The sequence below is a fragment of the Rhincodon typus genome, chromosome 33, assembly GCF_021869965.1.
Source record: "Rhincodon typus isolate 14 chromosome 33, sRhiTyp1.1, whole genome shotgun sequence".
In the NCBI taxonomy this organism is placed as follows: domain Eukaryota; kingdom Metazoa; phylum Chordata; class Chondrichthyes; order Orectolobiformes; family Rhincodontidae; genus Rhincodon; species Rhincodon typus.
Genome location: NC_063364.1, coordinates 33307524 through 33334156, shown reverse-complemented (window position 1 = coordinate 33334156; position 26633 = coordinate 33307524). Strand labels below are relative to the sequence as shown.

Here is a 26633-nt window from a genome sequence, read left to right as displayed (position 1 = left end):
GGCCTGCTGTGTTCATCCAGCCCTGTACCTTGTTGTCTCGGATTCTCCAGCATCTGCAGTTCCTACTAACCCTGTAATTACACTTTGCTGCCAGTAGTGGCACTCTAATAAAAACAAACAGGGAATTGAAATGTAAGGTAAAGAAGCTGACAGCTGGGGTAAGATAGTTTATGCATTTTAGGTATAAACCAACTTGGTCCTGGCATGTCCTTTGAAGAAAACCATGCTGTTTAAAACACAATTACAATCTTTGCAGGTTAACAAGGGATTGGCGTATTTGCGAGAGAAACACAAGATCATGCACCGAGGTATTTGTCTTATTAAATGCTGTTTCCTTGTGTATATGTATATCTTCCACTAAAATTTGCCTGACCTGCAGAATTCTACAGTATAAAAGGCTCCTGACATTCAAACTTGATGTAAATTGGTCCCAAGCTATTAGTCCCATAACCAATACCCTGTAGTATGTTTGCCTAATTAAAGTAGCATTAATAACGTTTGACAGTGAGAGCAGCTCGCTCCCACGCAATCACAGCTGTGGTGATTCACTTTGTCTCACTGAACCATTTCAGAGCACTTGTGTCGTGCACAAAACAATATTCACCACGTTGCTATGTCAACTATATAATTTCTCAGCATAAATGCACTAGTTTGCATTAGTACAGAACCTGTTGTGTGTGTAATTATCCCAAGGTGCTTTACAGGAGCATTATTAAATAACACTTGATGCTGAGCCACATAAGGAACTATTAGGTTGGCTGAGGTTGCTTAACGAGGTTGGTTTTAGAGAACATCCTAAAGAGGAGAGTGAGTGTGGAGAGGTTTGCCAAGGTGAACCCCAGAGCTTAGGGTCCAGGCAGCTGAAGGCACAGCCTGCAGTGGTGAAGTGAAAGAAATGCTGGGTATCCAGCTGTCCCCACAAGATAATGTGCAGCTGCCTTGGGGCTGGCTTTCTAGTAAAAATCAATCTACTTTCCTCTATATTAACTTCATCTTGTTCATTTGGGTGGTACGGTGGCTCAGTGGTTAGCACTGCTGCCTCACAGCACCAGGGACCCGGGTTCGATTCCACCCTCGGGCCACTGTCTGCGTGGGTTTCCTCCGGTGCTCCAGTTTCCTCCCACAGTCCAAAGATGTGCAGGCCAGGTGGATTGGACATGCTAAATTGCCCATAGTGTTCAGGGATGTGTAGATTAGGGGGATGGGTCTGGGTGGGATAGTCTGAGAGTCTATTTGGACTTGTTGGGCCGAAGGGCCTGTTTCCACACTGTAGGGATTCTATGATTCTATGTAACCCTTGAACTGAAAGGAATTGGTGACAATAAATTACTGTCTATATAACGCCCTCTGACAGTCTGTTGAGACTTTGTTGTGACTGTGAATCCATTGTCCATTGTCGGAAAAACCCATCTGGTTCACAAATGTCCTGTAGGGAAGGAAACTGCCATCCTTACCTGGTCTGGCCTACATGTGACTCCAGACCCACAGCAATGTGGTTGATTCTGAACTGCCCTCTGGGCAATTAGGGATGGGCAATAAATGCTGCCTGGCCAGCCATGCCCTCATCCCGTTAATAAAAAAAATGGCCCATTTGTGCCTGCACCAGCTCTTCAAATGAGCACCATTACTTAGTGCCAGTCTCCTGCTTTTATCCCCCATACTGTTGTGCACTATTTCTTCTCAAATAATCATCCAGTGCCTCTTGAATGCCTTCATTGTACCTCCCTCCATCCCATTTCCAGGCTGCTGCTTACAGTCTACGATTTACAGAGTCCACGTATGCACACCTTCAGCTCAGGGTCTGCGGGCTGATTCTGATCTCTAATTAAACAGTCAGTGCTTGTTCATTCAGATGAAAATTAGATCATACGTTCATACTGTGTAGGAGGTAAATGTGCAAATGTCCCCTCATTTATTTATCTTTCATCAAACTATCCAAGCTATTATTGAGTGTCAGTTTTCTCCTCTGTTAAATTTGTACTTTGCTGTGACATTTGCTTCTTAACTTTCTCATGTATTGGAAGTTGTGCAGTTTTTTTTATGTCATTAATGATGCTGCTTTTTGCAAGTAACCAATTAAAGTAAATCAGAAATGTATCCTTTCTTGTATTTTTAAATTTGTCTCTTTTCCAGATGTTAAACCTTCAAACATCTTGGTGAATTCACGTGGTGAAATCAAACTTTGTGATTTTGGGGTTAGTGGGCAGCTGATCGACTCTATGGCGAACTCATTTGTTGGGACCAGATCTTATATGTCAGTAAGTTCAGTTCTGTTATTACACGTCAGCTCTGATCTTAGTGACACTGCTGAGGCTATATCCCCTCTGCAGTTATCTCCAGAGAAGATACATCCTTAAAATCTAAACACTGGAATCTGCAGGAAGATCAGGAAAATGCAGAAAATATTCTGCGAGGATCAGGGAATTCTGATGTTGTGAGGGAAATGGAAGCATTTACCCTGGTGACTTCCTTGGATTTACATTTAGAAACTTGCTTTGCTCTAGCTCTAAAGTTACCAGATTCTGTTCAGAGTCTCTCCAAAAAGTATAACGATCCAAGAATTGCAAACAGAGCTCGCTGTACCTGATCAGGCTGTGGGCGGTTTTCTGAGTGATTTGGGAAAAAGTAGAAGAGAGAGATTCTGTGTCCAGCAAGTCCTGGATTTGTTCTTGTACTTTCAGGGCTAGTTTCTGTCTTGAGAAACCCAGCACCTAACGGAAGAAAATATTTGCTACCAGATGATTCCCGACTCCAGGAGCAAGAAACTCACAAAAATATTTAAACAGACTGAATAAAGATGTGCTTGGTGATTTTTAGATTTTGTTTCCAATCAATCTATTGCAAAAATATCCTTGAGTTGACATTAATTAATATGTTAATTAGCCAGTTTCACTTCGTGTCAGTCAGTGATATTGTGCCAGAGGCCAATCAGCCAATCATAACTCTTTTGGATAGGTTTATGATGCGTTTTGGGTTTGGAAGGATTTGTATCAGTTATTCCTGTGAGATGGGAACAACAGGTTCAAATTTCTACCCTTCCCTGATACAATGATTGAATGTTTTGTGGGACTTAGAGGAATGAGCAGGTGAATGGGATAAATTGGAAAGCTCTTTCGAAGAGCCAGCAAAGGCACGATGGGCCAAATGTTGCCAAGAGTCAAGGAACTTCCCTCGTCATCTCCTTTATTTTGACTATTTTTCAGCCTGAAAGACTCCAGGGGACACATTATTCTGTTCAGTCCGATATCTGGAGTATGGGGCTCTCTCTGGTGGAGATGGCCATCGGAAGGTATCCAATTCCTCCACCTGATGCTAAGGAACTCGAACAGATCTTTGGCTGTCGCGTGGGAGAGGACTCTTCATCCTCAGAGCCAAACCCTCAACCACCAGGATGTCCAGGGAGCGGTGAGTTTTAGTTGTTTACTCATTTCCCATCATTTACAAAGATGTCCAAATCTTTGAAGTTAGAGACCACTGGGATACAGGGAGACTATTGCTGGGGTAACGCAGCGCAGGGATACAGGGAGACTATTGCTGGGGTAACGCAGCGCAGGGATACAGGGAGACTATTGCTGGGGTAACGCAGCACTGGGATACAGGGAGGCTGTATCACTGGGGTAACGCAGCGCTGGGATACATGGACACTCTATTGCTAGGGTAACGCAGTGCTGGGATACAGGGAGGCTGTATCGCTGGGGTAATGCAGCGGTGGGACACAGTGGGTTGGGAGTAGTTTGGTCAGTTGTTGTTGAATTAAACAATTTGACAAAACAGATTTCCAGTCTCCCTCTCGGTCTGTTTAAATTGATCATTTCTCTTTACAGCTTTTGGTGGCGATTGTCGGCCCCCAATGGCAATATTCGAACTGTTGGATTACATTGTGAATGAGGTCAGTCCCACACCCAATTTCCACTTTTCACTGACTGGGTTGTGTTGTGAGTCTCATTTTATTTTTCACGGTAATTCTCACTCAGGAATAGGAAGAAACTGGGCAGGTGGCTGGTGAGATGACACAGTAATTATGATCATTCAGCCCAACTGATCTATGTGGGTCTTTACATTGCACATGAACAGCCTTCCACCCACTAATCTAAAATCGAATATTTGGCGTTGACAGCAGACTGATTTATTCATTTTATAACCAGGTCACTGCTCCTTTAACATGGTTTAAAGGGATCAGGCAGCCTGGATGCCCCATACTCTGTATAAATTTCCTTTTCCAATAAAAATCTATCTTGGACAGTATTCAGCTGCCGCCTGAATTCCAGAAGATCAACCGGAAGCAGACGGATATTCTGATAACACTCGCAGGCAGCAAAAAGTAAATCAAGATTCAAGTAAAAAACAAAAAAAAATTCCACAAAATGCTGGTAGTTAGCTTCTGTGGTTATGTTGGAATTGAAGAACCAAGGGGAAGAGAATATCCAGGGAAAGACTAGACCCCATTAGGGATCTGGGGGAAATTGATGTGTGGAGCTGGAGGACATTGGTAGAATGTTAAACGAGTATGTTACATCTGTCTTTACTTGGGAGAAGGATGATGTAGATATAGAATTCAGGGAGAGCGACTGTGAGCTTCTTGAGCAGATTGACACAGCAAATGAGGAGGCACTAGAGATTTTGGCAGTTTTATAAGTGGACAAATCTCCAGGTCTGGATGAGTTGTACCCCGAGCTGCTGTGGGAAATGAGGGAGGAAATTACAGGGTCCCTGACCCAAATTTTAAATTCCTCTCCGAGCTTAGGGGAGGTGCCAGAGAACTGGAGGACAGTGAATGTGATTCCACTTTTCAAGCGATAGATAGACAATAACCAGGCAATTACAGATCAGTAATAGTGAAACTACTGGAGAAAATTCTGAAATAGAGAGTTAGTCTCCACTTGGAGAGGCATGGTTTGATCAGGGATAATCAACGCAGCTTTGTCAGAGGGAAGTCGTGCCTAAAACGTTTGATAGAATTTTTGGAGGAGGTGCGCAGGTGTGTGGATGAGGGTAGTGCAGTTGATGTAGTTTATATGGATTACAGCAAAGCCTTTGACAAAGTCCCACGTGGGACACTGATATGAGAAAAGATAAAAGCACACGGGATCCAGGATAATTTGGCTAATTGGATTGAAAATTTGGCTTAGTGACAGGAGACCAGAGGGAGGTGGTAGGAAGCTGTTTGTATGACTGAGTCCCAGTGTACTGTGGTGTACCACAGGCATCAGTGCTGGGCCCCTTATTCATGAGATATGCAAACAATGTAGATGCGAATGTGGGAGATTGTTAAGTAAGGTTTTGGAGTAGATCTGTAGCTCGGGTTGTGGGTGTTGAGGTTGGTTGGCTCGCCGAGCTGGTTTGTTGTTCCACAGACGTTTTGTTACTGTGCTTGGTAACATCCTCAGTGCAGCCTCTGATGAAACGTTGGTGTGTTTTCCCGCCTGGTTTTTAAACTCTGGGGTCCGTTGCGATGGATTGCCTCACTTCCGGGTTTCCTCCGTAGTGGAATGTATATGGGGTCGAGTTCAATGTGTTTATTAATAGCATGCTTCGTGGAGTGCCATGCTTCCAGGAATTCTTGTGCTTGTCTCTGCCTAGCCTGTCCCAGGATCTTGGTGTTGTCCCAGTCAAAGTCGTGGTTCTCCTTGTCCATGTGGATTGAGATCAGTGAGTATTGGTCGTGTCTTGCTAAGTATGAAGACACAAAGGTTTAGTCAGTTGCTAATAGTGAGAAAGAAGGTCTGATGTTTACAGGATGATAGAGACGGATTAGTCACCTAAGCAGATCAGTGGCTAATGGAATATAACCCCGAAAATTGAGAGACAATGCATTTTGGGAGAAGTAACAAGACAAGGGAGTGTTCAATGAATGGCAGGACACCAGGAAGCTCAGAAGAACAAAGGGATCTTGGGATACTTGTCCACGGTTCCCTGAAGGTGGCAGGACAGACTAATAGGGTAGTTAAGGCAGCATATAGGATGCTTGTCTTTATCAGCCGTGGCCTAGATTATAAGGGGAGGGTACTTATGTTGGAGCTGTGCAGAACTTTGGTTCGGCTGGAGTACTGTGTGCAGTTCTAGTCACTGCACTGCAGGAAGGATGTGACTGCACTGGAGGGGGTGCAGTGGAGATTTGCCTGGTATGGAGCATTTCAGTGATGAAGAGAAGCTGGTTGGATATAAATAGTTTTTCTTTAGAGCAGAAAAGGCTGAGAGTGGACCTGAGAGAGGTGTATAAGATTGGGGGGCATTGACAGGGTGGGTAGAAAGCAGCTGTTCCTCCTAGCTGAAGGGTCAGTAACAAGGGGGCATAATTTTAATGTAAAAGTCAGGAGGTTCAGAGGGGACTTGAGGAAAAACCTTTTCACCCAGAGGATTGTGGGGCCCTGGAACTCGCTGCCTGTGAAGGTAGTTGAGATGGGAAACCTAACAATCTTTAGCACTTGAAATGTCATAATATTCAAGTCTATGGGGCAAGTGCTGGAAAGTGAAATTAGTGTAAATGGATTGGCACAGACTTAATGGGCTGAAGGGCCTCTTCTTTGTTGTATAGGAATTGGGGTGGCAGGAGCAGGACTAACCAGACCCTGCACTTTCCATCCCACCATCCTCACCCTTGCGCCCAAACTGAAATCCAGTCCAAGGTTTCTCTTGGTCCCTGTGTTCACAGAAAGGAAGGTTGAAATCTGAAACTTTGTCACAGTGTGGATGGTGAGAGCTTGGGCTCCTTTCACAATAAAATGAATAGATTTTTGATGGTTAAGGGACATTGTGCCAGTGCGAGTAAATCCCATTAAGGTGCAGATCAACCACGATCCCAGTGAGTAGTGGAACAGGCTTGAGGGGCTGAATGACCACCTCCTATTTGTGATTTTGCTCACTGGATAGCGCTTGAACATCTTTGTTGTGCTCTGCCCCTGTGGATATGTGCAGATCCCCCATGGCATTGCTTGCTGTGAGGTGACCAATATACAATCATGTGACAGTCACTTGAGGGAAATGAGCATTATTGGCCACATGTAAATAGAATGAACATAATGAAAATATGAACTGCAGAATTTCAGAGTCTTGATGTGTCTTTTGGTGTCAGAAATGCTACACATTGTCAATTTGCTGTCTTTCTAACATATTTTGAGCCTACATTAATTGCAAACAGTGTTTCTATCCATTTCTCTATTTGTTTATAAAATTATTTATCTGTTAATTCCATTTACAGCCACCCCCTAAATTGCCAACTGGAGTATTTAGTGAAGAATTCCAGGACTTTGTGAATAAATGGTGAGTGAGTTATTAATGATGAAAAGCCTCATGTTCCTGGTGGAGGGAGTGGCTGTGTGAGATTTCATGGGTTCACTTTCTGATCTGGAGTACATTTCTCTGGACTGACACCATATCTCCCTCAGGAAATGAGAAATTCTGAGAGGAACATTCAGTTCCTGTATGTAATTTGCAGGAATCCCTGGGAAGGTTCATCACTGACCAACCTTCAACAGGAGCAACGAGTAGAACCGATCTTTGTTTCATTTCCACCAAAAAAAACTTTGCTGTTCTGTCAAAGTGGATGAAGTGATAGTGAAAGAAGGACCTGCATTTATATAGTATCTTATCACATCTGAGAAAAAGTGCAGAAGTTCACATGCAATGAATGACTTTGATTGTTGTCCTTGCTCTCTCTGACAAAGACATAAATCTAATTTTCTGGTCTTTGCACAAGCAGTTTGGAGATGCGTTCAGGTCAGTCAGGCGTGTTGATAAACCAGGGATTTTGATGCTGAGCTGTTCCACGCTGCTTGCATCATGTGATCTGTGCATGTTGGCGTGTCCTCCTGATTTTCAGGAGGGTCACTCTGGAGATTACTGAACTAATGGTGGTGTGGGAGACCCACAAGGAAACGTGTTTGTGAACCTATCAGTGTGGCCGGTACAGCAGCAACAACTTTAGGAACATGTTTCTCTGTAGTAAACTCACAGTTTCACCCAAGTATTTTCCCCTGCAGGGGAGGTGATGGTCTGGTGGTACTATCACTGGACCATTAATCCAGAATCACTGGAAAAAATTTCTGGGAACCCAGATTTGAATCCTGCCATGGCAGATGGTGGAATTTGAATTCGATAAAAATCTGGAGTTAAGAGTTTAATGATGACCATGAAACCATTGTTGATTGTCTGGAAAATCCATCTGGTTCACTAATGTCATTTAGGGGAAGAAACTGCCTTCCTTCCCTGTTCTGGCCTAGGATGGGCAATGAATGCTGGCCTAGCCAGTGACACCACATGCTGGGAATGAATAAAAACAAAACTCTCCAGGAGCACATGTCGGCCTGGGATTAAATTGTCTTTCTGGTATCCATGGGGAGAACTTGGAGGAAAGAAATACTCCTTTTAATTAAAATTCAATGAGATTCTCACTTTGACATAGTGAGTTTAAGAAAACCACCTTGTGAAACTGTATTCAAGAAATAGTTGAGGTGACTAATTTGGATGCTTTTAAAAGGATTGAAGGTAAGAAAAAAAACAGATGAGAGTAAAAGAAGGTAAAAGTTGGTGTTGATGGAGTGAGATGAAGAGGAGAGAGTAAAACCCATGGGCCAACAAGGGCAGGGACCCAGAGGACAAAAGGTCGGTTTCTCTGCTGTAAGTTATGTTAAATGCAAATTAATACAGCTGAAACTGTAGAGCCAGGAAAATTCCTCCCAAACTACAGACCAATAATCTGCTCCATGTTCCTCATCTACAGTTTTGCGGTTAGAATTTGAATAAAGACTGGAAAATAAAAACGGTGAATGCACAATAGTCTCCTCTCAGTAGTCAACACCTCCCTCTAGTGGCTAGACACCAGAATTATGAGTTGAAGAAAAGCCAGGGGCCTCGATGTTTGTAGAGAGACTGAAAACAAAAAATGGTGGAGATTGCAGCAGGTCAGGCAGCATCCATGGACAGAAAGCAAGCTAACATTTCGAGTCTGGATGACTGTCCATCAGAGCTGATGTGAAGTGCGGAGGGGACCGCATTTATGCAATATTTGGTTGGGGGGAGGGGTAGAAAGGATGTTGATAGTTCAGTTTTATAGAGAGAGAACATTTCACAACCTCTGGTTACTGCAAAGGTATTTACCTACTTCTAAAGTATAATTACCTTTGTAACATAGGGAACATAACAGTCAAACTGAACACAGTAAACTCCTGTAAACACCAATCTAATAAGCAGAAAGATTGTTTTAGTAAAACTAGTCATGGGAGAAATATTGGCTAAGGCAGTGGGGAACACTCCTGCTGTTCTTCAAAACAGTGACGTGTAGCTATTTAGATCCACCCAAGAGGGCGAATGGGATTTTCCAGTCATTCTGATAATATCCACGTAGGACAGCACTAGAGAGTCGGCCTGAATCCTGGGCTGAAATCTCTGGAGTGGGACTTGGACTCACCGCCTTTTGACTCCAAAGTGATAGAACTGGCTGATGTGATGTCCAATGTGTACTTTGCTCCCAACAGAATGCTCTGCAATGTTATATTTGTAAGGCTACTTCCTGTTTCTTCTAATGCCACCCATTTGTTCCATCTTTGCTGTGGCACTATCTGAAGTCGTGATAGTTGGCTCCCACGCTCAGGTCACTCAGAGGTAGAGGATCCACTAGTTTCTCCTCCTTAGAGAAACCTGCCCTCGTCTCAGTGTCTGTCTCTCTGGCAGCTTCAAGGATGTAGAGAACAGCTAGGGAGAACCTGCCATGCCAATATCTGCTTTTTAAAATCTCATTCACAGTGTGAGACTGTCAATGGCAAAGCCAATATTTGCTGTTTGTCCCCAGCTGCCTTCGAGAAGATGATAGTGAGCATCCTTCTTGAACCATTGCTGCTCCTGTGGTGTAGGGGCATTCACATGCTATCAGAGGGAGTTCCAGGGTGTTGACCAGCTACCGTGATATATTTCCAAGTCAGGATGGTGACTGCCTTGGAGGGAAACTTGCAGTAGGTGGTGTTCCTGTGTATCTACTGAGCTTGTCCTTCTATGTGGTCTGGATTGTGGTTTTGAAAGGTGCTGTCTAAGAAGTCTCAGTAAGTTGCTGCAATGCATCTTGTAGATAATACACACTGCTGCTATGGTGTGCCTGTGATAGAAGGAGCGAATGCTCACAATGGTAAACACATGCTGATCAAGTGTCTCTTTTGCTTCAGAAAGATTTTTTTTTAATGTATAATTAAATGCACAGGGCAGCACGGTGGCTGTGTTTAGCACTGCTGTCTCACAGCGCCAGGGACTTGGGTTTGATTTTACCCTCAGGCGACTGTTCGGGTACTCCAATTTCCTCTCTGTCCGAAGATACGTAGGCTAGGTGGATTAGCCACTGCAAGTCCATGATTACAATGATAGGGTGGGGGTGGTGGGTCTGGGTGGAATGTTTTTCAGAGGGCTAGTGTGAGCTCAATGGGCCAAATGGTCTGGTTGAACACTGTAGGGATTCTATGATTCTTGTTTAATATCTGACAGTGTCTTTTTTTTTATTTAAAAGTTTGATAAAGAATCCTGCGGAAAGAGCAGACCTGAAGCAGCTTATGGTGAGTGAGTCACTGATCTATTGCAGATGTGGTTTTTGGATCAAGTTACAAGTAAACATTACAAAGTTGTCATTAATAACAAAACTTTTTTTTAAAATGAATATACAAGGCACTTTCTTCAGGAGTAGTGAGCAGGGATGCTTTGGTCTGTTTTGTGTTAGTTGACCCTCAGTCCATGGCTGAGAAACTCTCTCTTGGGGTGTGGGAATTAAGTGGGAGGTGTTGTTCATAGATTCTTTAAAATTAACAATTGCAGGGTTTAAACCTACTCCTAATTCAGAGACATTGCGTAAGGATAGCATTGGGCTCAAATGTGATGCCTCCATAGCCAAAGATCCCACTGGTTGGTTATAATGATTACACCCGAATGGTGTTATAATGATGGGTTTTGATAGGAATATTTTGAAAAAGTTTCTTTGGGAACAGATTGGTAACCAGGAGATAAATGTTAAAGAACTGGGTGTTCTGGAAGCCCTGCAGGAACAATCACAGAATGTGTTACAACACAGCAGGCCTTTGCACCCATCATATCCATGCCACCTCTCCAAAGGGGCAATTCACTCGGTGCCACTCTTGTATCTTCTCCCCACAGCCCTGCATATTTCTGCTTTTCTAATAATAATAAAATTTCTGTTTGAATGCATCAGTATCTCAGGAAATCCATTTCAGATCCTGACCATTTGCCTCGTGAAAAAGATTTCCTTCATGTCTCCATTGTTTCTTTTATCAATTACCCTAAATGGGAACCAATGGGAACAGTTTCTCCTTAGTTACTTCAGCCAGACCATTCAAGATTTTGAATGCTTTATCAAATCTCTCAACCTCCTTCAAAGAAAACCTCCTTGTCCCAACTTCACCAATCTGTCCATCTAACTGAAGTTCTTCATCTCTGAAACCATTCTCAAAAGGACAGTGAAAGCTGCTGCAATGGTGGTTTATAAAAATTGGACTTGAAAATGAAAACAATAAAAGGTTGAGGAAAGTTCTGTGGATCAAATCATAGCCCAATCCACCTGTTTGGATGTGACAACACCTCCAGGATCATGGACTTCCTGTCCAAAAGGTATGGTCACTACCACTGGGCCACAAGACATAATGACCCTCTTGTCTGCTCTGCACTTATGACTTAATTAAGAGGGATGAAAAGTTCTGGGTATATTAGTCTGGAAAAAGCCAGTATCTCTTGCTCAGCTTCACTTACCCTCAGTGGTTTTGTGAGCTGCTGTAGTCAGTGTGGTGTATGTACTGTCACAACACCATTAGGCATTGCAGGACTTTGACTCGGCGACTATTCTGGAATGGCAATACACATCTAGATCAGGTTGGTGATATTCTCAATTTAACTAAATCTTTGTCAGATAAGGTAGAGGAGAATCCAAAGAGATTCTACAACTGTATTAATGGCAATGAGTAACTAGGCAGAGAATAGAGCCACTCAAAGATCAACAAGGTCGTCTATGTGTGGAGCCACAGTAGAAGGATGAGATCCTAAAACAAATATCTCTCATTGAGATTTACCGTGGAGAAAGATATGGAAGCTAGGGAATTCGGAAGTAAATAGTGATGTCTTGAAAGGGTCCACATCTCATAAGAGGTGGTGCTGGAGGTCTTAAAACGCACAAAGGTAGATAAATCCCTATTGTGAGAAGTTAGGGAAGAAATTGCAGGGCCCTAGCAGAGATACTTGTATCACCAACAGCCATGGGTGAGATGCTGGACGATGACTAATGTTGTGCCATTATTTAAGAAAGACTTCAGGGAGAAGCCTGGGAACTACAGACCATTGAGACTAACGTCACTGGATAAGATGTTGAAGGAAATTCTGAGAGACCGGATCTACATGCATTTGGAAAGGCAAGGACTGTTTAGGGATAGTCAGCATGGCTTTGTGCATGGGAAATTATGTCTCACAAATAAGATTGAGCTTTTTGATGAGGTAATGCTCCTCTTGTCTACATGGATGTTAACAAGATCTTTGCCAAGGTTCCAAATGGTAGACTGGTTAGTAAGGTTAGATCACATGGGATCCAGCAAGAGCCAGCCAATTAGACACAAAATTGGCTTGACGGTGGGAGACAGATGATGATGCTTGTCAGAGCATTGAGTAGAGGAGTTGGGATGTTATGTTACAGATATACAAGACATTGGTAAGGCCACATTTAGAGTACTGTGCATAATTCTTGTCTCACAGTATAGGAAAAATGTTATTAAACTGGAAAGGATGCAAAAAAAAAAAACAAATTACAAGGAAGTTATTGAGACTGGAAGGTTCGGTGATAAGGAGAAAGTGGATAGGCTGGGACTGTTTTCCCCTTAGAGTGTAGGAGGCAGAGGGGTGGCCGTTTAGAGGTTTATAAATCACGAGGGGCATAAATAGGGTGAACAGACAAGATCTTTTCCCCAGGGCAGGGGAATCCCAAACCAGAGGGCATAAGTTTAAGGTGAGAGGGGAAAGATTTAAATGGGACCTGAGGGGCAATGTTTTCATGCAGAGGGCGGTTTGTATAAGAAATGAGCTGGCAGAGCAAGTGATAGAGGCTGGTACAATTACATCATTTAAAAGAAATTTGGACAACTACATGAATAGGAGAGGTTTAGAGGGATATGGGCCAAATGTAGGCACATGGGACTAGTTCTGTTTAGGAAACGTGGTTGGCATGGGTGAGTTGGGCCCAAGGGCCTGTTCTCGTCCTCATGAATCTATGATGCTAATGATCAATGTCTTATTTTGTGGCAGGCTCATGCTTTCATCAAACGATCAGAGGCAGAAGAGGTGGATTTCGCAGGTTGGCTGTGCACAACTATTGGCCTGAAGCAGCCGAGTACGCCAACACATACTCCTACAGTGTAGATGCTCAAGCTGCTAAAAGTGTCGGCTCTTTGTGCAGCAAACTGATGGATGTTTCTGCTAACATTACCTCATCAATATCCCTCTGTCCCATAAATAATTCTAAAGATATTTTAAAAATGTACTTTCACTTTTAAAGGGAAAGATGTCTGTTTAAAAAAAAAAAATGCCAAATTTAACTGCCCCTCATTTGTTAGAATTTGTCAATAGGAATTCATAAAGTTTTGAGTGGGGCTAAGTTTAAGAGCTAAAAAGGGAATGGGGCATCTCATTCTTCGATCAGCAGAAAACCATTCTACTACCCAATTTAGTGGATGATTGTGGAGACATCCCACTATGCTCAGGGTTAAAACTCATCCTTTTAAAGAGGGAGGTAGACATGCTATCCTCCCTTAACTGGCAATGATCCAACCATCCAGAAAACCTATTTCTTTGTATGCAAGTGAGAAACTAGAACTGATTAAAATTACATTTTCCCCCTGATTTCTATTACATCCTTAATACTAGCCATTCATTTGTTCACTACTATCCCTTGATAGTCAGGAGGAGCTGGGCTTTTATTCCGCCAAGGATTTGCCCTGTACAGTCAGATTGGGAAATTGTTATTAATTGCTAGCAGGAACTCTTTGGGTTTTGCTGGAGTTCTTGGGGTGGGAGTGGCAAGACAAAGAACTTGCTGAGCCAGTGGGGAAGATATTGAATACAGCATGCAGTGAATCTTTGTTTTAATACAATGAAGGGAACACAATAATAAAGAATTAAAATCTAATGTATAATTTAGTACATTGCATGTGGTTTGAATCAGATCAGCTTGTGTTAAGCCCAATTATTACAGGGGGGAGCCTTTGCAAGATTCAAGCCCAGATACCATCAGAATAAAATGAAATAGCACCAAAGGTTTTTAGAATTTTAAACAAATTACATTCACAACCACTTTACTCCTGCCTATCTAGTTTGAAAGTCTCTGTTCAGAGTACTCACTCCCAGCTGTGGGTAGGATCAATTCCACTGACTGTGGTCACATGAATGTGGGTGTCTGGAGCAAGGCCAGCATTTATTGCTAATCCACAACAGGCTAAATGTCGATCACGTTGCTGAGAGCCTGGACTCACTTGTAGGCCAGATAGGGTAAGGATGGCAAATTTCCTTCCCTAAATGACATTAGGTTCACAATGGGTTTTTACAATTCATTCTTTCATAGACACCATTACTAATACTAGATTTAAGTTTGAATTTAATCCCACCATCTGCAGTGGGGTTTAAACTTTTGCCCTGCGCCTCTGAATTACTGGTGACATGATCACTATGCTGTCTACAGGAGGACTGATTTTTTTCATTTAATGAGTGGTGATCACCAATTTTTTTTTTTTTTTTTAAAACTATCCTTTTGAGACATGGCACTTCTGAGGCAGATGGAACTTGAACATGGACTTCTGGCTTCATTCTAGCACTGTGTCACAAGTCACATTACTACTCTGCCATCACCTCTAACAGACCTTGAATGCAATGGCAATGGACTAGTAAAGACCAGATCATTAGAAAAAAACATTTGTAGTTCCTGGAAATATTCTTTAGGCAGCATTTGAAAAATTAATATTTCAGGGTCAATAGACTAAAAAATGAGTACAGAGACAGGGCAGAAATGATAGGGAAAGTCTAATAGTATCAGAGACAGAGGAGTTTTTTTAAAAACAAAATGGTGATGGTCATAAGACAAGAAATAAGAGGTGCAAATGGCAACATTGTCTCAAAAAAAAATTGAGGAAGTCTTTAGAACTGAAATTGTTGCAGGCAATGAAAAAGTGAACAAGTGTTGTCCTCAGACTTCATAAAGCAAACAAGACTTGGTGGGAGGTTGAAAAAAGTGAATGGATACTTGGGGGATATGCTTACAAATTACAGCAGTCAATTGAAGCATGGAGTAGTTTCCTATTAATCCCACTGCACATATTGACTAGTCAGCAGAGTTCTGTTCTTTCCCTGATAGGATTGTGCCAAAACAGAAGTACCTTGGTTCAATCCCCTAATTACAACACTGGTGGAAATGCATTTAGTTGCTGGGTTGTTACTGGTGTATAATAATAACCATACAAGTAGTAAGTGTTTGAACTTGGAATCATTTTTAGAGTGGATTAAAAAATGGAAGAGTACAGCTATGACAGAAGTGTGCAATTTGACATTCTGTATTCAGAATAGCATCCTGTACCATCTGATTTCAGTCCTCAGCATCAACTCCATGTTCACATCTAATTTCAAGAATCTTTGATGCATTTAGCTCCTCAAGGTACATATGGGGAAAAATAGTACTTTTAAAAATGACAATATTAAACATTACCACAACATGCATTTTTTTCTTCTATTAATGAGATTTACAACTGAGCAGCCTGTGTTCTGCTCACATTGAACATCAGTCTTTAAGATTGCTGTAGCTGATTTCAATCTGTTAGGCACCAGTGAACAGCTGGAACAGTAACTGCATTGGATTTAATTAAATTCACTGTTCACCAAAAGGAATTACCAAAACAGCAGGAACAGAACTCTTATCACTAAAAGTGTGCAAGTATTCTTTCAATTCTCAGAAGCAAATCATAGATGTGAAACTCTTGCCCTGCCTCATCAGTTAGGGAATTGCAACTTCATTGACATTTTTGTCAGCCAGTTTAAACAAAGTGGTATTCAAAATCACTAGTCAGTAGCAGACTGGATTTACATAAGAACCAGTCACTAGATAAATCATTAATGCAGCCTGGCTACTTGTATGTGCCAAAATAAGCCAATTATGGGATTTCCACCGGCTGTGGGATTCCCACACATTTCTCCTTAGCCACTATTTCAGCTCATTTCCTAAATTGTCAAGAGGCAGCAATGAAATAAAACAGAAGCTAGAATTGTTATTGATCTATCCTGGAAAGGGGTAAAGGGAGGGAATCCCTGAATATTTAACAACTGGACACACCCTATTTCAGTAGGTTTCAAACCTTTTTGACTAACGGCTCCCTTTTCAAATGGATGTGTATTATACCACCCTGACCCAAATGATCAGTCAGTTAATATAATCAAAATGAGTGTTGCCACATAAAAAAATAGTACTTACAGAAAAAAAAAAAATGAGGTCTGTGTTCATAGTTTCACTACAGTCTGTATTTTAGGGTTAACATTTACCAAACTACACTCTGCTCACACCAGCACACCTTGTGCTTTTAACGTTTTGCAGCTGTCTCAAAATATGGACCCTGAAGGGCTCTATAGACCACATTTTTTTCCCCTATGGTGCAGCTCCCACCTGACAACTCCATCCATTCATAGATATTACACACCTCTGCAAGAGATGAGAATTGAACCCAGATCTCCTGGCTCAGTGGCAGGGACATTACCACAAAATCCTTGTTTCAAGCTAGAAAGCTGTATGACTAGAGTGCCTCCACTTGCTATTCAACATGAAACTGTTAAATGGCCAACCAGATGACAGCTTATCCAAGATTCTTGTTTTGTAGAAATTCTGAAAACCAAACTGGAAAACTGCCAGGGACAAGAGACATGCAGTACACTAAAATCAGACAATCTTTCTTTAAGTACAAATGGTGTAAGAAAATATTGTTGACTGCTAGAATTGTGTATAATGTGAGAAAGTGTGTAATTCAGAACTCCCTTCAAACTGTGTTCCTGCTAAAGTCATCATTAATTGGATGTTGCAATAAATGATCATAATGTGACCTTAAAGTTTCCCTGTCTATCTATATTTTGCTACTTTGCAAATCAATTAGAAGAACATGGCATTGAGTCTGTGACAAATAGAAAAGTCATCTTTATGGGTCATTAAACAAACAGGACAAATACACCCACAGGCTCCAGAATCTTTTATAACAAGGTAGAATATAGTGATGAGCAGTACTGTAACAGCAGACTTGGCAATACCATACATTCCATCACACAACTGATGGAAGAATGGACATTAAATGGAACGTGACCAGAAATTTAAGCCGAAACAACTTTTCAAAATTCTGTCCTCGATAGGATAATACCAATAGATCCAAAATCAGTATGAAGAGTTTGGAAAAGTTTCAAGAACATCATCCCTCAAATTCAAGTCTGCACATCTTATTGATGCATGTTGAATGCACTGCCTGAAAGGGTGGAAGGAAATTAGTTTGACACACCTACCAACCAGAACAAGCAGGAGTGGCCAAATGGCTTCCATCCATGCAGTATTATTGCATGATCATATCTGCCAAGTGACAAGATGCCAAAAAGCAGAACCACTTAAAAAAAAGTGATCAATAACCAGCTCACAGTCACTTCCCCACATCTTTTGAAAAGTCTGGCAATATTTCTGATGTGATTTGACTAGTAAATGGGATAATGAACAGTACAAAATATCAGTAATCCAGTTCAACATTTGTATTGCCTGATCTGTGTTAAGTACAAACGTGATGAAACCACCTAGCTGGACAACAGGAAAGGCTGCATAAACGTATGTATTTTAAATAGATTTTATTTAAACTGAATCCACACAGCAATGTGTGCGTATGCCTTTAATACAGGAGCTTTAGGTTTATGCTGCTGCCTTTTGCTTCTTTTCCAGATTGGCTTTGCGCTGAAAAAGGAGGAAAAAAAAATTAGTCCAACAATTAATCCCCACCAACCTCATCTTAGAAAACTGCAGCTGCAGAGCTGCAATAATTAAAATGTTTGTGATTTGGCAGTGAACTGCTTACAAAGGATCCCTGCACCACTTGAAATTACTAATATAATGTCCACCGCAGTCAGATTAAAGCAAATATTAAAATAAGTTTATAAAATATTCATACATCTAACTGGCTCAGCACAAGCTAGAAGACTAAAACCTGTACCAGTTTTTTTTCCTGGAGTTGGGGGAGCTCATCAATATTTAAGCTGAATAAGACAAACATTGTTTCAGACTTTTGTACCATTGTCACCTCTCAGTATGGTATCAGAAATGTTTTGCAACCAGTTTTTGCCATACTTTCTGGCAAGAACTTCTCATTGTTAAAAATGTAATCAAATAATTTAGGCTACACTCAGAGCTACAATGGAAACTAATAATGCCCAACATTTTCACAGTGCATTAACTGCCAATTCATCATTGGCCTGTTTGAATTCTTTAGAGGACAAAGCTCAAAACAGCTATTCTGTTAAATCTCAATACAAAGTCAAGACCAGGTAATTAAAAATGTTTCATGCAATTTAAAAAAAAAAAAAAAAAAAAATCACCAATCCCAGAAAGCTGCTCCATAACAGAACAGCTATTTTATGTACATGGCCACTTACATTCCTTTCCTGCAGGAGAATTGCACGACGCCGTGCAGTCTTGGCATATGGATTCAGTTTCATCATGATCCTCAAGTTCTTCAATGGGTTCTTCTTAAGGACTCTGCGCTCAATCTTTTTGCTGTGGAAAGCATGAAAAATCTCAGCTCAGACATCATTGACAGTAAAGCAACAGGAGTACAGGAAAAGAAGCTCAATGCTTACAAAATGAAACAAAGCACAGGAACGTGCATATTGGAAAGTTTAACAGCACATGATCTCAGCTGCTCTCACAAAAAAAGCATAAAATCAGGAAACTGCAATCAGAGGCAGCAGTGACACTCCACAGCGCATGGAGGACAGACCATGCCAGGTTAGTTCAAAGTTTCTACTAATAATCCTTACAGTTTAGCATGCTTTGAATGCTCTCTCCTTGCATCCCAACCTTAGCCCCAGGTTACAGCTCAGACATCAGAACTTCCACTAATATCATAACGTATCAAAAACACGGACCATGAAGTGGAATCTCATCACTGTCTAAAATTGCAGGAGAGTTAATAACCTAACTCCAACAAACATGTATTAATTCCCAATCGAAACATCTCAACTTACTTTGGAGGACGAAGAGCCTTCTGGATTTCTGGACTCTTCATGATACGACTCAGATCTGTGTTTGTCATCTTGTGAATAGGAAGGCTGGGTTTGATTATAAAAACCAACAGTTATAGCAAGAACCAAAAAATGAAATAAAATTTAAAACCACTAGTAGAATTGTTGCAGGGAAGAAAAGATCATGTCAATAGAAGCCATGGTATTTTGGGCAACACAGCTGGCTTTAAAACAGAAAATAAGTAAACATTACACATTTGATGCAAACAGACTTACATTTAGAGTCTGATATGATTCTTCAGAAGATTCTGAAGGATCTGAAGCGTCATACTGTACTCAAAAATATGGTAACTGTTTCCCCTCCACAGATGCTACCAGATCAGAGGTTCTCCAGCATTCTGTTCTGTTTCAGATTTCCAGCACCTTGCTTTTATACATTTAGTGCCTTATTAGGTATCCAGGATGTCCCAAAGTAATTCTCAATTTAAAGTAATGCTAAACACAATCTTTGTTGTGCTGGACAATCTGTATTAATGTTAACTTCCTGCTTTTGTCACACATCAGAACTTCCAACAATATCATTCACAGTCAAAAACACGGACCATGAAGTGGAATCTCATCATTGTCACAAGATTACAGAATGTCTCCCAATTATTCTCAAGGGGATTAAAGAAAAGCCAGTGATTTCAACAGGGTAGAAGTGCTGCAAGTGACCTCCAACCTCCTCGGTTACCTGAAGTGCGTATCAGACATGACAGGACCACTTTATACTTGCAACTGCCATTTTGGTAAAGTTGCAGTACCCACAGATAATGGAGGAAATTGAAAAGGCAATTCATAAAAACTAGTTTAAAAGAGGGGCTTCACTGCACCAACCTATTCTCATCATATCACACAGCCTTACTTGTATCCAATCTTCAATTTGGAGGGTTTGCGCCAAGTTCCATATAGGTCATCCAGCTTGCGGAAGGCACTCTCTGTCCAGATGCAGAATCGCCCCACGTGGCCACCAGGAGCAAGTCTTAGGACATTTAACTTGTTGACATTGAGAAGAGTTATGCCTACAGCAGACAATTTAAAGCAGCATTAGATTCTTCAATGAAAATGGTCTACATTCACTCATGTCATTTCATAACATTGCAATAAACCATTATAAGACTGATGGCAATGGATTTGTTTTGTAAGCACAAACTCACCCATGCTACATGGAGAGGGCCTGTATACAAAACAGTTTTCTACAAGAACGAACAGAGCCACAGAAGAGAACTTTTTTTTTTAAAAACAAAAAGAAAAATGTAACTTCTTACACAGCCTTAGGTAACAAAAGGCTTACAAAATGGTTCCAGTGATAGTATGCAATACCCCTCAACTGCCACTGAAGTCAGAACTTCCACTTATATCACAAGTTTTCAAAAACACGGACCATGAAGTGGAATGTCATCATTCTATCCAGACTGAACAGTAACTGCTCTCGGTATTTAAAAGCCAATTAGTTACTGAATGGTACTCTTGACCTTGCTTCAACACTATAATTTGAATTTAATAAGTCAATTCACAGTAAGCAAAAAACTATTTATATTAACAAAAATCTAAAACAAAGGTACACTCCTGCTCATAGTAGACAACAAACTGCGAACTCTCCAGACAGGATTACCTGGGATGTTTCTGAAAGCTCTTACAACACCATTGTCCTCACTGTAGATAATGCATGGACCCTTGCGCCGGATACGACGGCGGTTCCTCATTTTACCTTTGCCAGCACGCATACGTTGAGAAGCATAAACCTATATAGAAGAAAAAAGTTTCCTTTGACCAATTCCAAATACCACACGCTTTTCTGAAAAATCAGCTAAGATCAGATCTTCAGAAACACGGACGAGAAGTGAAATCTTTTCCTCTCTGTGTATCACTGTCATTGAGATGAAAAATTGCTTGCCTTTTTGATATCATTCCAGGCCTTCAGCTTTTTAAGCATCAAAACAGCCTCCTTTGTCTTTTTGTAGCTCTCAATCTTGTCTTCAACCACAAGTGGGAGCTCTGGGATTTCCTCAATGCGATGACCTGCAGTAAGTTGTAAATCTGGTCAGATTTCTCATGTCAATTGCAGAGATGACTCCAAAAGCAAGACAAAAATCAAAATCAGAACTGGTCAAAGCAGAATATTTCCTATCTAACCCCTAATCATAAACAATATTTCCATTCATGTCTCATGTTAACATAGAACATTGAACAGTGCAGCATAGTACAGGCCCTTCGGCCCACGATGTTGCGCCGAACTTTTACCCTAATCCTAAGGTCTATCTAACTTCCACCCCTACCTTATACTATTATCCATATGCCTATCTAATAGTCACTTAAATGCCTCTAATGAGGCTGACGCCACTACCCTCTCCGGCAATGCATTCCACGCCCCGACCACTCTGAGTAAAGAGCCTACCTCTGACATCTCCTCTATATCTACTTCCACTCACTTTAAAACTATGCCCCCTCGTAATAGCTACCTCCACCCTAGGAAAAAGTCTCTGGCTGTCTACTCACTCTATACCTCTGATCATTTTGTACCCCTCTATCAAGTCATCTCACATCCTTCGTCGTTCTAAAGAGAAAAGCCCTAGCTCTCTCAACCTTTCCTCCATTCCAGGCAACATCCTGGTAAATCTCCTCTGCACCTTGTCCAATGCTTCCACATCTTTCCTGTAATGAGGCAACCAGAACTGGACACAATACTCCAGATGTGGCCGAACCAGTTTAGAAACAATAACATGAACTATGATCAGATTAAGATTATAGATATTATAACAGATTCTCAGATCATGGAATTTCTTACCAGAAACAGTGATGCAAAAAGAACATAATATTTTAAAGGAAAAAGCCAAGAAGCAGCATCACAATGGGACAAATTGACTGCCTTTAAAACTCCACGATACAGGGTGCAACAAAGATCCGCTGGTCTTAAGTGGCCTTGTTGAAAGACTTAAATGCCCAATCACTCAAATTTGAAAATATCCATTAACACAATCAGGAGCTGCTCAGATCCAAATGATCGTCATATATCTGCACCAGTGTAATAACAGAAGGCAACTGTTACTGTGCGCAGCGTTAGACGCAAATTACAGCATCACAGCAAGCTCTTGGGTTTCAAAGCACCAATCCATAAAACCGTAGCATGTTTTAAAATACACCCCAAGGAGCAGGCTGGCTGTAAAATCCAAATGATTTAAGAACCACAATACTGTCCCATTAGCAACATAGTAATCTCTGCCAATCCCATTAATATCTTCTGCTGTCAGTGCCACTTAAATTCACATGCATGTGCGTTACTCAAAAGTAGCTATTTTGAAATCAGGACAAATTTGAGCAGTTGCAAGTAGCCCACTAGCTGTGTTTTTATTCTAGAATGACTCACTTTGATGGCAAGCATTGAAGAAAAGCTCCAACTTTCAATTTATTCAGAAATTGCCTGGATACAAATCCATTGCACAATTATCTAGCTACTGTATAACACTAACTCCAAAGTCTCTTCTATTTCATTTAACATGTCACTGCACTCTAGATAATATAATATAGCCAACACAAAACAATGATGGAAGCCATTGGGAGGGAAGAAAAAACCTCCCTGGTCTCTTGGGTTTCAAGAGCCAAAATTCACTGGTGTTCTAACCATTAAGGATCTGAACAAAATATATTGCTTTTATTAAATGCGATTCGTTCTTACCTTTTGACAAGACGAGAGCAGGGAGGGCTGACGCAGCCAGAGAAGAACAGATGGCATATCGCTTCTGGGTCACATTCACTCGGCGGTGCCAACGGCGCCAAGTCTTTGTAGGAGCAAACATACGCCCACCACGGCACATCTGTAATGTGGGTTAAGGTGCATAACTATTCCAAAAATAAAACCTGGACATCCACATTGCTCAGACTTCACTGTTCGTCATTCCCCTGTACCAGTGTAATGACAGAAGGCAACTGCCACTGTGCACAGTGTAAGATGCAAATTACACCATCACAGCAATAAAACCATACATGATGAGTGCCTGCTTAAAGGTGAGAACATAAAAGAGGGTTGTGGGTACACATTACACTTGGCAATGTTTGATTTTGCACATTGAATAGGATACATTTCCAAAAGCACCTTGGCCAGAACGATGAGTGCCACCACCCCGTACACGGGGAATACGAGCCACAGCCCTGCCAGTACCCCACGACTCAGCACTGGTTTGGTGACCTGAAAAACAAACATTTATGTCAAATACAAACAATTGAGCAAATTTCCAAACAAAACCATTGACTAACCTATACAGGCTCCAAGTGAACTTCCAATTAGTACCCAGAAGTACTGGACTTTCAGTATTCAGCAAGTTGAAAATCAAAACGAATCCTACACAAGGACTGTGCAGCCCGAAAACAGGTATTCACATCACTGCACAATGCCCTTGTTAATGTGCCACCTCTCACAATCTCAGCCTATTTTATCCTATTATTTCTCATGTTCATCTAGTTTCCTCTAAAATGCACTCATACAAAAGAAGCCATTTTCATATGCAACCATACTCCAGGAAAACAAGTTTCTCCAGAATTCCTTTGAGCCTTTTCAGAATTTCATGTTTATAAGTCCCTACTTTTGGCAGCATCACCTCCCCCCAAAATGGGAGCATCATCCATCTCTAGCCTACCACAGATTTTCATAATCTTAAATGTGGCACCTGTCTTCTCCTTTCATGAGAATATAGGAACAGGAATAGGCCATTTAGTCCTTCAAGCTTGCTCCAATGATGAGATTAGATTTATGGAGTTCGGGTACAAATATATCATTGGCTAACATCCCTCTATTTGTGGCTACAGAAGTTTATCAATTTCAGATTTCTAACTTATAATTGATGCTGCATCAGTAGCTATTCAAAATTTCCACAATACTACATGGAAGTGCTTCCTAATGTCACTCCTGAAAAGTCTGGCTCTAGCTTTTACATTATACTCCCTGGTCCTAAACTTCCCAAACTGCACAAGTATTTTATATCTACCCAAATTGATTCCTTAAGCATCTTGAAACTTCTTTCAAATCATCTTTTAAAAAGGTATTTATTCCTCTCTCCATAGATCTCAGAGTGTTTCCAGCATGTCTTTGTCAAAAAAAAAAGTCTCGAGGTATTATAGGGGGATAGGTCTGGGTGGGATGCTCCGAGGGTCATTGTGGACTTGTTGGGCCGAAGGGCCTGTTTCCACACTGTAGGGATTCTATGATATGATATGATAATTCCACTGTTAAAATGTTAATTGCATTGTCAAAAGAAGTCAGCCCAAACCTAGTTTCGTATTTTTGGAATGCTGCCAGTATAGGAATCAAGGCAAATCTGACACCGAAGTGACTGTAGAAAGTCAAGTTTCCAAATGCAACAGCATTACTGTACTTTCAACCCTGTTTTAGAAGTAACAGACTCCATGCCCCAAATTCAATTTAGTTAAAAACAGAAAAAAAAACTAGAAACTTGCACAACAGGGAACATCTGTGGAGAGTTAACTTTTCAGAGACCCTTTTAATCCGAACTTTCATTAATTACCACCATCACAAATGTTATCTAACCGCAGTGTTCCCACATATTTGGTTTTTAATTTCAGATTTCCAGCACCCACTACAGCAAAACATTAAGCTCTGGATTAGCAGAGGGATACTGGTTAACAGTTACAGCCACAGAGCCATTCCACAATGTCTTACCCAGCTACTCATCTAAAGTAGAAATGCCAATCAACACAAACAGTACTTAACTTCACTTTGTGTTTATAGAGGCAAATTTTTTGAACTCACACTGACTAACCAAAGGGAAAAGATCACAAAGTGTCATACATGGCATCATTTACAAAACCAATATATCTTACCTGCATCTGCACTCACAGCATACGGCTGTCTATTGTTTTTGCGTAGATTTGTGTGAACAAAATTCACAATATCTGGCCGGATGGGAGCCTTGAAAACAGCAGGCATAACAACATTTTTGCCTGATATTTCTCCCTTGTCACTGTACACTGTTATTAATGGTCGAGCACAAGCCTGAAAGATAATTTTTAAAAGTTAGCTATTGAGGTACATTACAGGAGGAGTCTGGCGCTCTGGCAGCACAGCGGCTAGCTCTGCTGTCTCACAGCACCAGGGTCACAGGTTTGATACCACTCTCAGGTGACCGTCTGGAGTAGTTTGCACATTTTCTGTGTGTCTGCCCTCCCAGTTCAAAAGTGTGCACATTCAGTGGATTGGTCATGCTAAATTGCCCAGTGTCCAGGGATGTACAAACTGGGTAGATTAGCCATGGGAAATGTAGGGTTACAGGGACAGGGATTGGGGGGGGGGGGGGGGGGGGAAGGCGGGGTGGGATGCTCTTTGGCGGGTCGGTGAGGATTCAATGGGCCGAATGGCTTGTTTCCATATTGTGGGGATTCCAATTCATTAGAACATCTCATTCCTGCCACTTCAGTTTTGACTTTCAAGCAGGACCACAGGTGCTTTCCATAGGATAGGTCCAAGTGATTCACTAGATGCTGCTCAATTGAAACAGTTGAGTATCTAATAAACTACATTCACTCCTGTCAGTACTCAGCATTGCACTTAAAAATCACCATGCTCATTAATGAGATAGTAAAAACTGCTGATGCTGGAGTCAGAGACAACACAGTGTGGAGCTGGAGGAGCACAACAGGCCAGGCAGCATCACGAGCAGGAAAATTGACATTTCCGGATCCTTCTCCAGAAGCTCCCATTTCTGGATAAGGATCCCGACCCGAAACGTCAATTTTCCTGCTCCTCTGATGCTGCCTGGCCTGCTGTGCTCCTCCAGCTCCACACTATGTTATACCATGCTCATTAATGTTCTTAAACACAAACACACCAACTCAAATATCAGACGAAACAGAAAGGTCATTCTTTCCCATAAGACATCAGATTACAAAAACCTCAAAGCTCACACTAAAAGCACTGAAAACTTAATTTGTCTTACTAGGGCTCAATGCTTTAACACGTGACATGACCTATAACACAGAATCAACCAACATGAAAAGGTAATTAAGTAATGTTTTTAAATCAAAAAAAAAGTTAAGCAGAAATACTCAGAGGAAGATAGATTGGTTTCAGCAAAGCCTCACCTGAGTGATCAGTTGGAAAAGGTTAGTGATAAAGTTTTACACCACAGAACAAGGCCCTTTGGCCCACCCTGTCAGCACTGGTCCATAAAAACGTAAGAAACCAAACATCCATCTAATTCTAAACTGGAATTTCCTAAGAAAATGCAGCACCTGTGGAATGAAAACAGTGAATGTTTCGAGCACTTCTGAAGAGTCGTCACTAGAATCGAAACGTTCACTCGGTTTTCTCTCCGTGCACTTGA

The 26633-nt window shown here is 41.3% G+C and overlaps 2 protein-coding genes and 5 non-coding genes across 7 annotated transcripts; 1 reads left to right on the top strand and 6 right to left on the bottom strand.

Moving 5' to 3' along the window:
* Positions 1-80: 80 nt before the first annotated feature.
* map2k1 (mitogen-activated protein kinase kinase 1) lies at positions 81-17096 on the top strand (the record flags this gene model as incomplete). The annotated part of the gene is made up of 8 exons (XM_048615767.1): positions 81-158; positions 257-308; positions 2134-2258; positions 3204-3405; positions 3825-3889; positions 7199-7260; positions 10490-10535; positions 13273-17096. Coding segments are annotated over 8 exons (744 nt in total), but the record flags the coding sequence as incomplete, so codon positions are not given.
* A 763-nt stretch (positions 17097-17859) lies between these two features.
* rpl4 (ribosomal protein L4) lies at positions 17860-25327 on the bottom strand. Its single transcript, XM_048615999.1, has 9 exons — positions 25135-25327; positions 23379-23485; positions 22976-23114; positions 21197-21321; positions 20915-21044; positions 20165-20321; positions 19264-19347; positions 18673-18793; positions 17860-17977 (listed from the first exon to the last, which is right to left on the bottom strand). The coding sequence occupies exons 1-9, from the start codon at positions 25238-25240 to the stop codon at positions 17936-17938; spliced, it is 1011 nt and encodes a 336-aa protein (XP_048471956.1). The 5' UTR covers positions 25241-25327; the 3' UTR covers positions 17860-17935.
* LOC125486829 lies at positions 19119-19189 on the bottom strand. Its single transcript, XR_007265455.1, has one exon. It is a non-coding gene; the product is annotated as a small nucleolar RNA SNORD18 (small nucleolar RNA).
* LOC125486830 lies at positions 19817-19888 on the bottom strand. The gene has a single exon (XR_007265456.1). It is a non-coding gene; the product is annotated as a small nucleolar RNA SNORD18 (small nucleolar RNA).
* LOC125486828 lies at positions 20638-20709 on the bottom strand. The gene has a single exon (XR_007265454.1). It is a non-coding gene; the product is annotated as a small nucleolar RNA SNORD18 (small nucleolar RNA).
* LOC125486831 lies at positions 22287-22386 on the bottom strand. The gene has a single exon (XR_007265457.1). It is a non-coding gene; the product is annotated as a small nucleolar RNA SNORD16 (small nucleolar RNA).
* On the bottom strand, positions 23172-23271 carry LOC125486832. Its single transcript, XR_007265458.1, has one exon. It is a non-coding gene; the product is annotated as a small nucleolar RNA SNORD16 (small nucleolar RNA).
* Positions 25328-26633: the final 1306 nt, after the last annotated feature.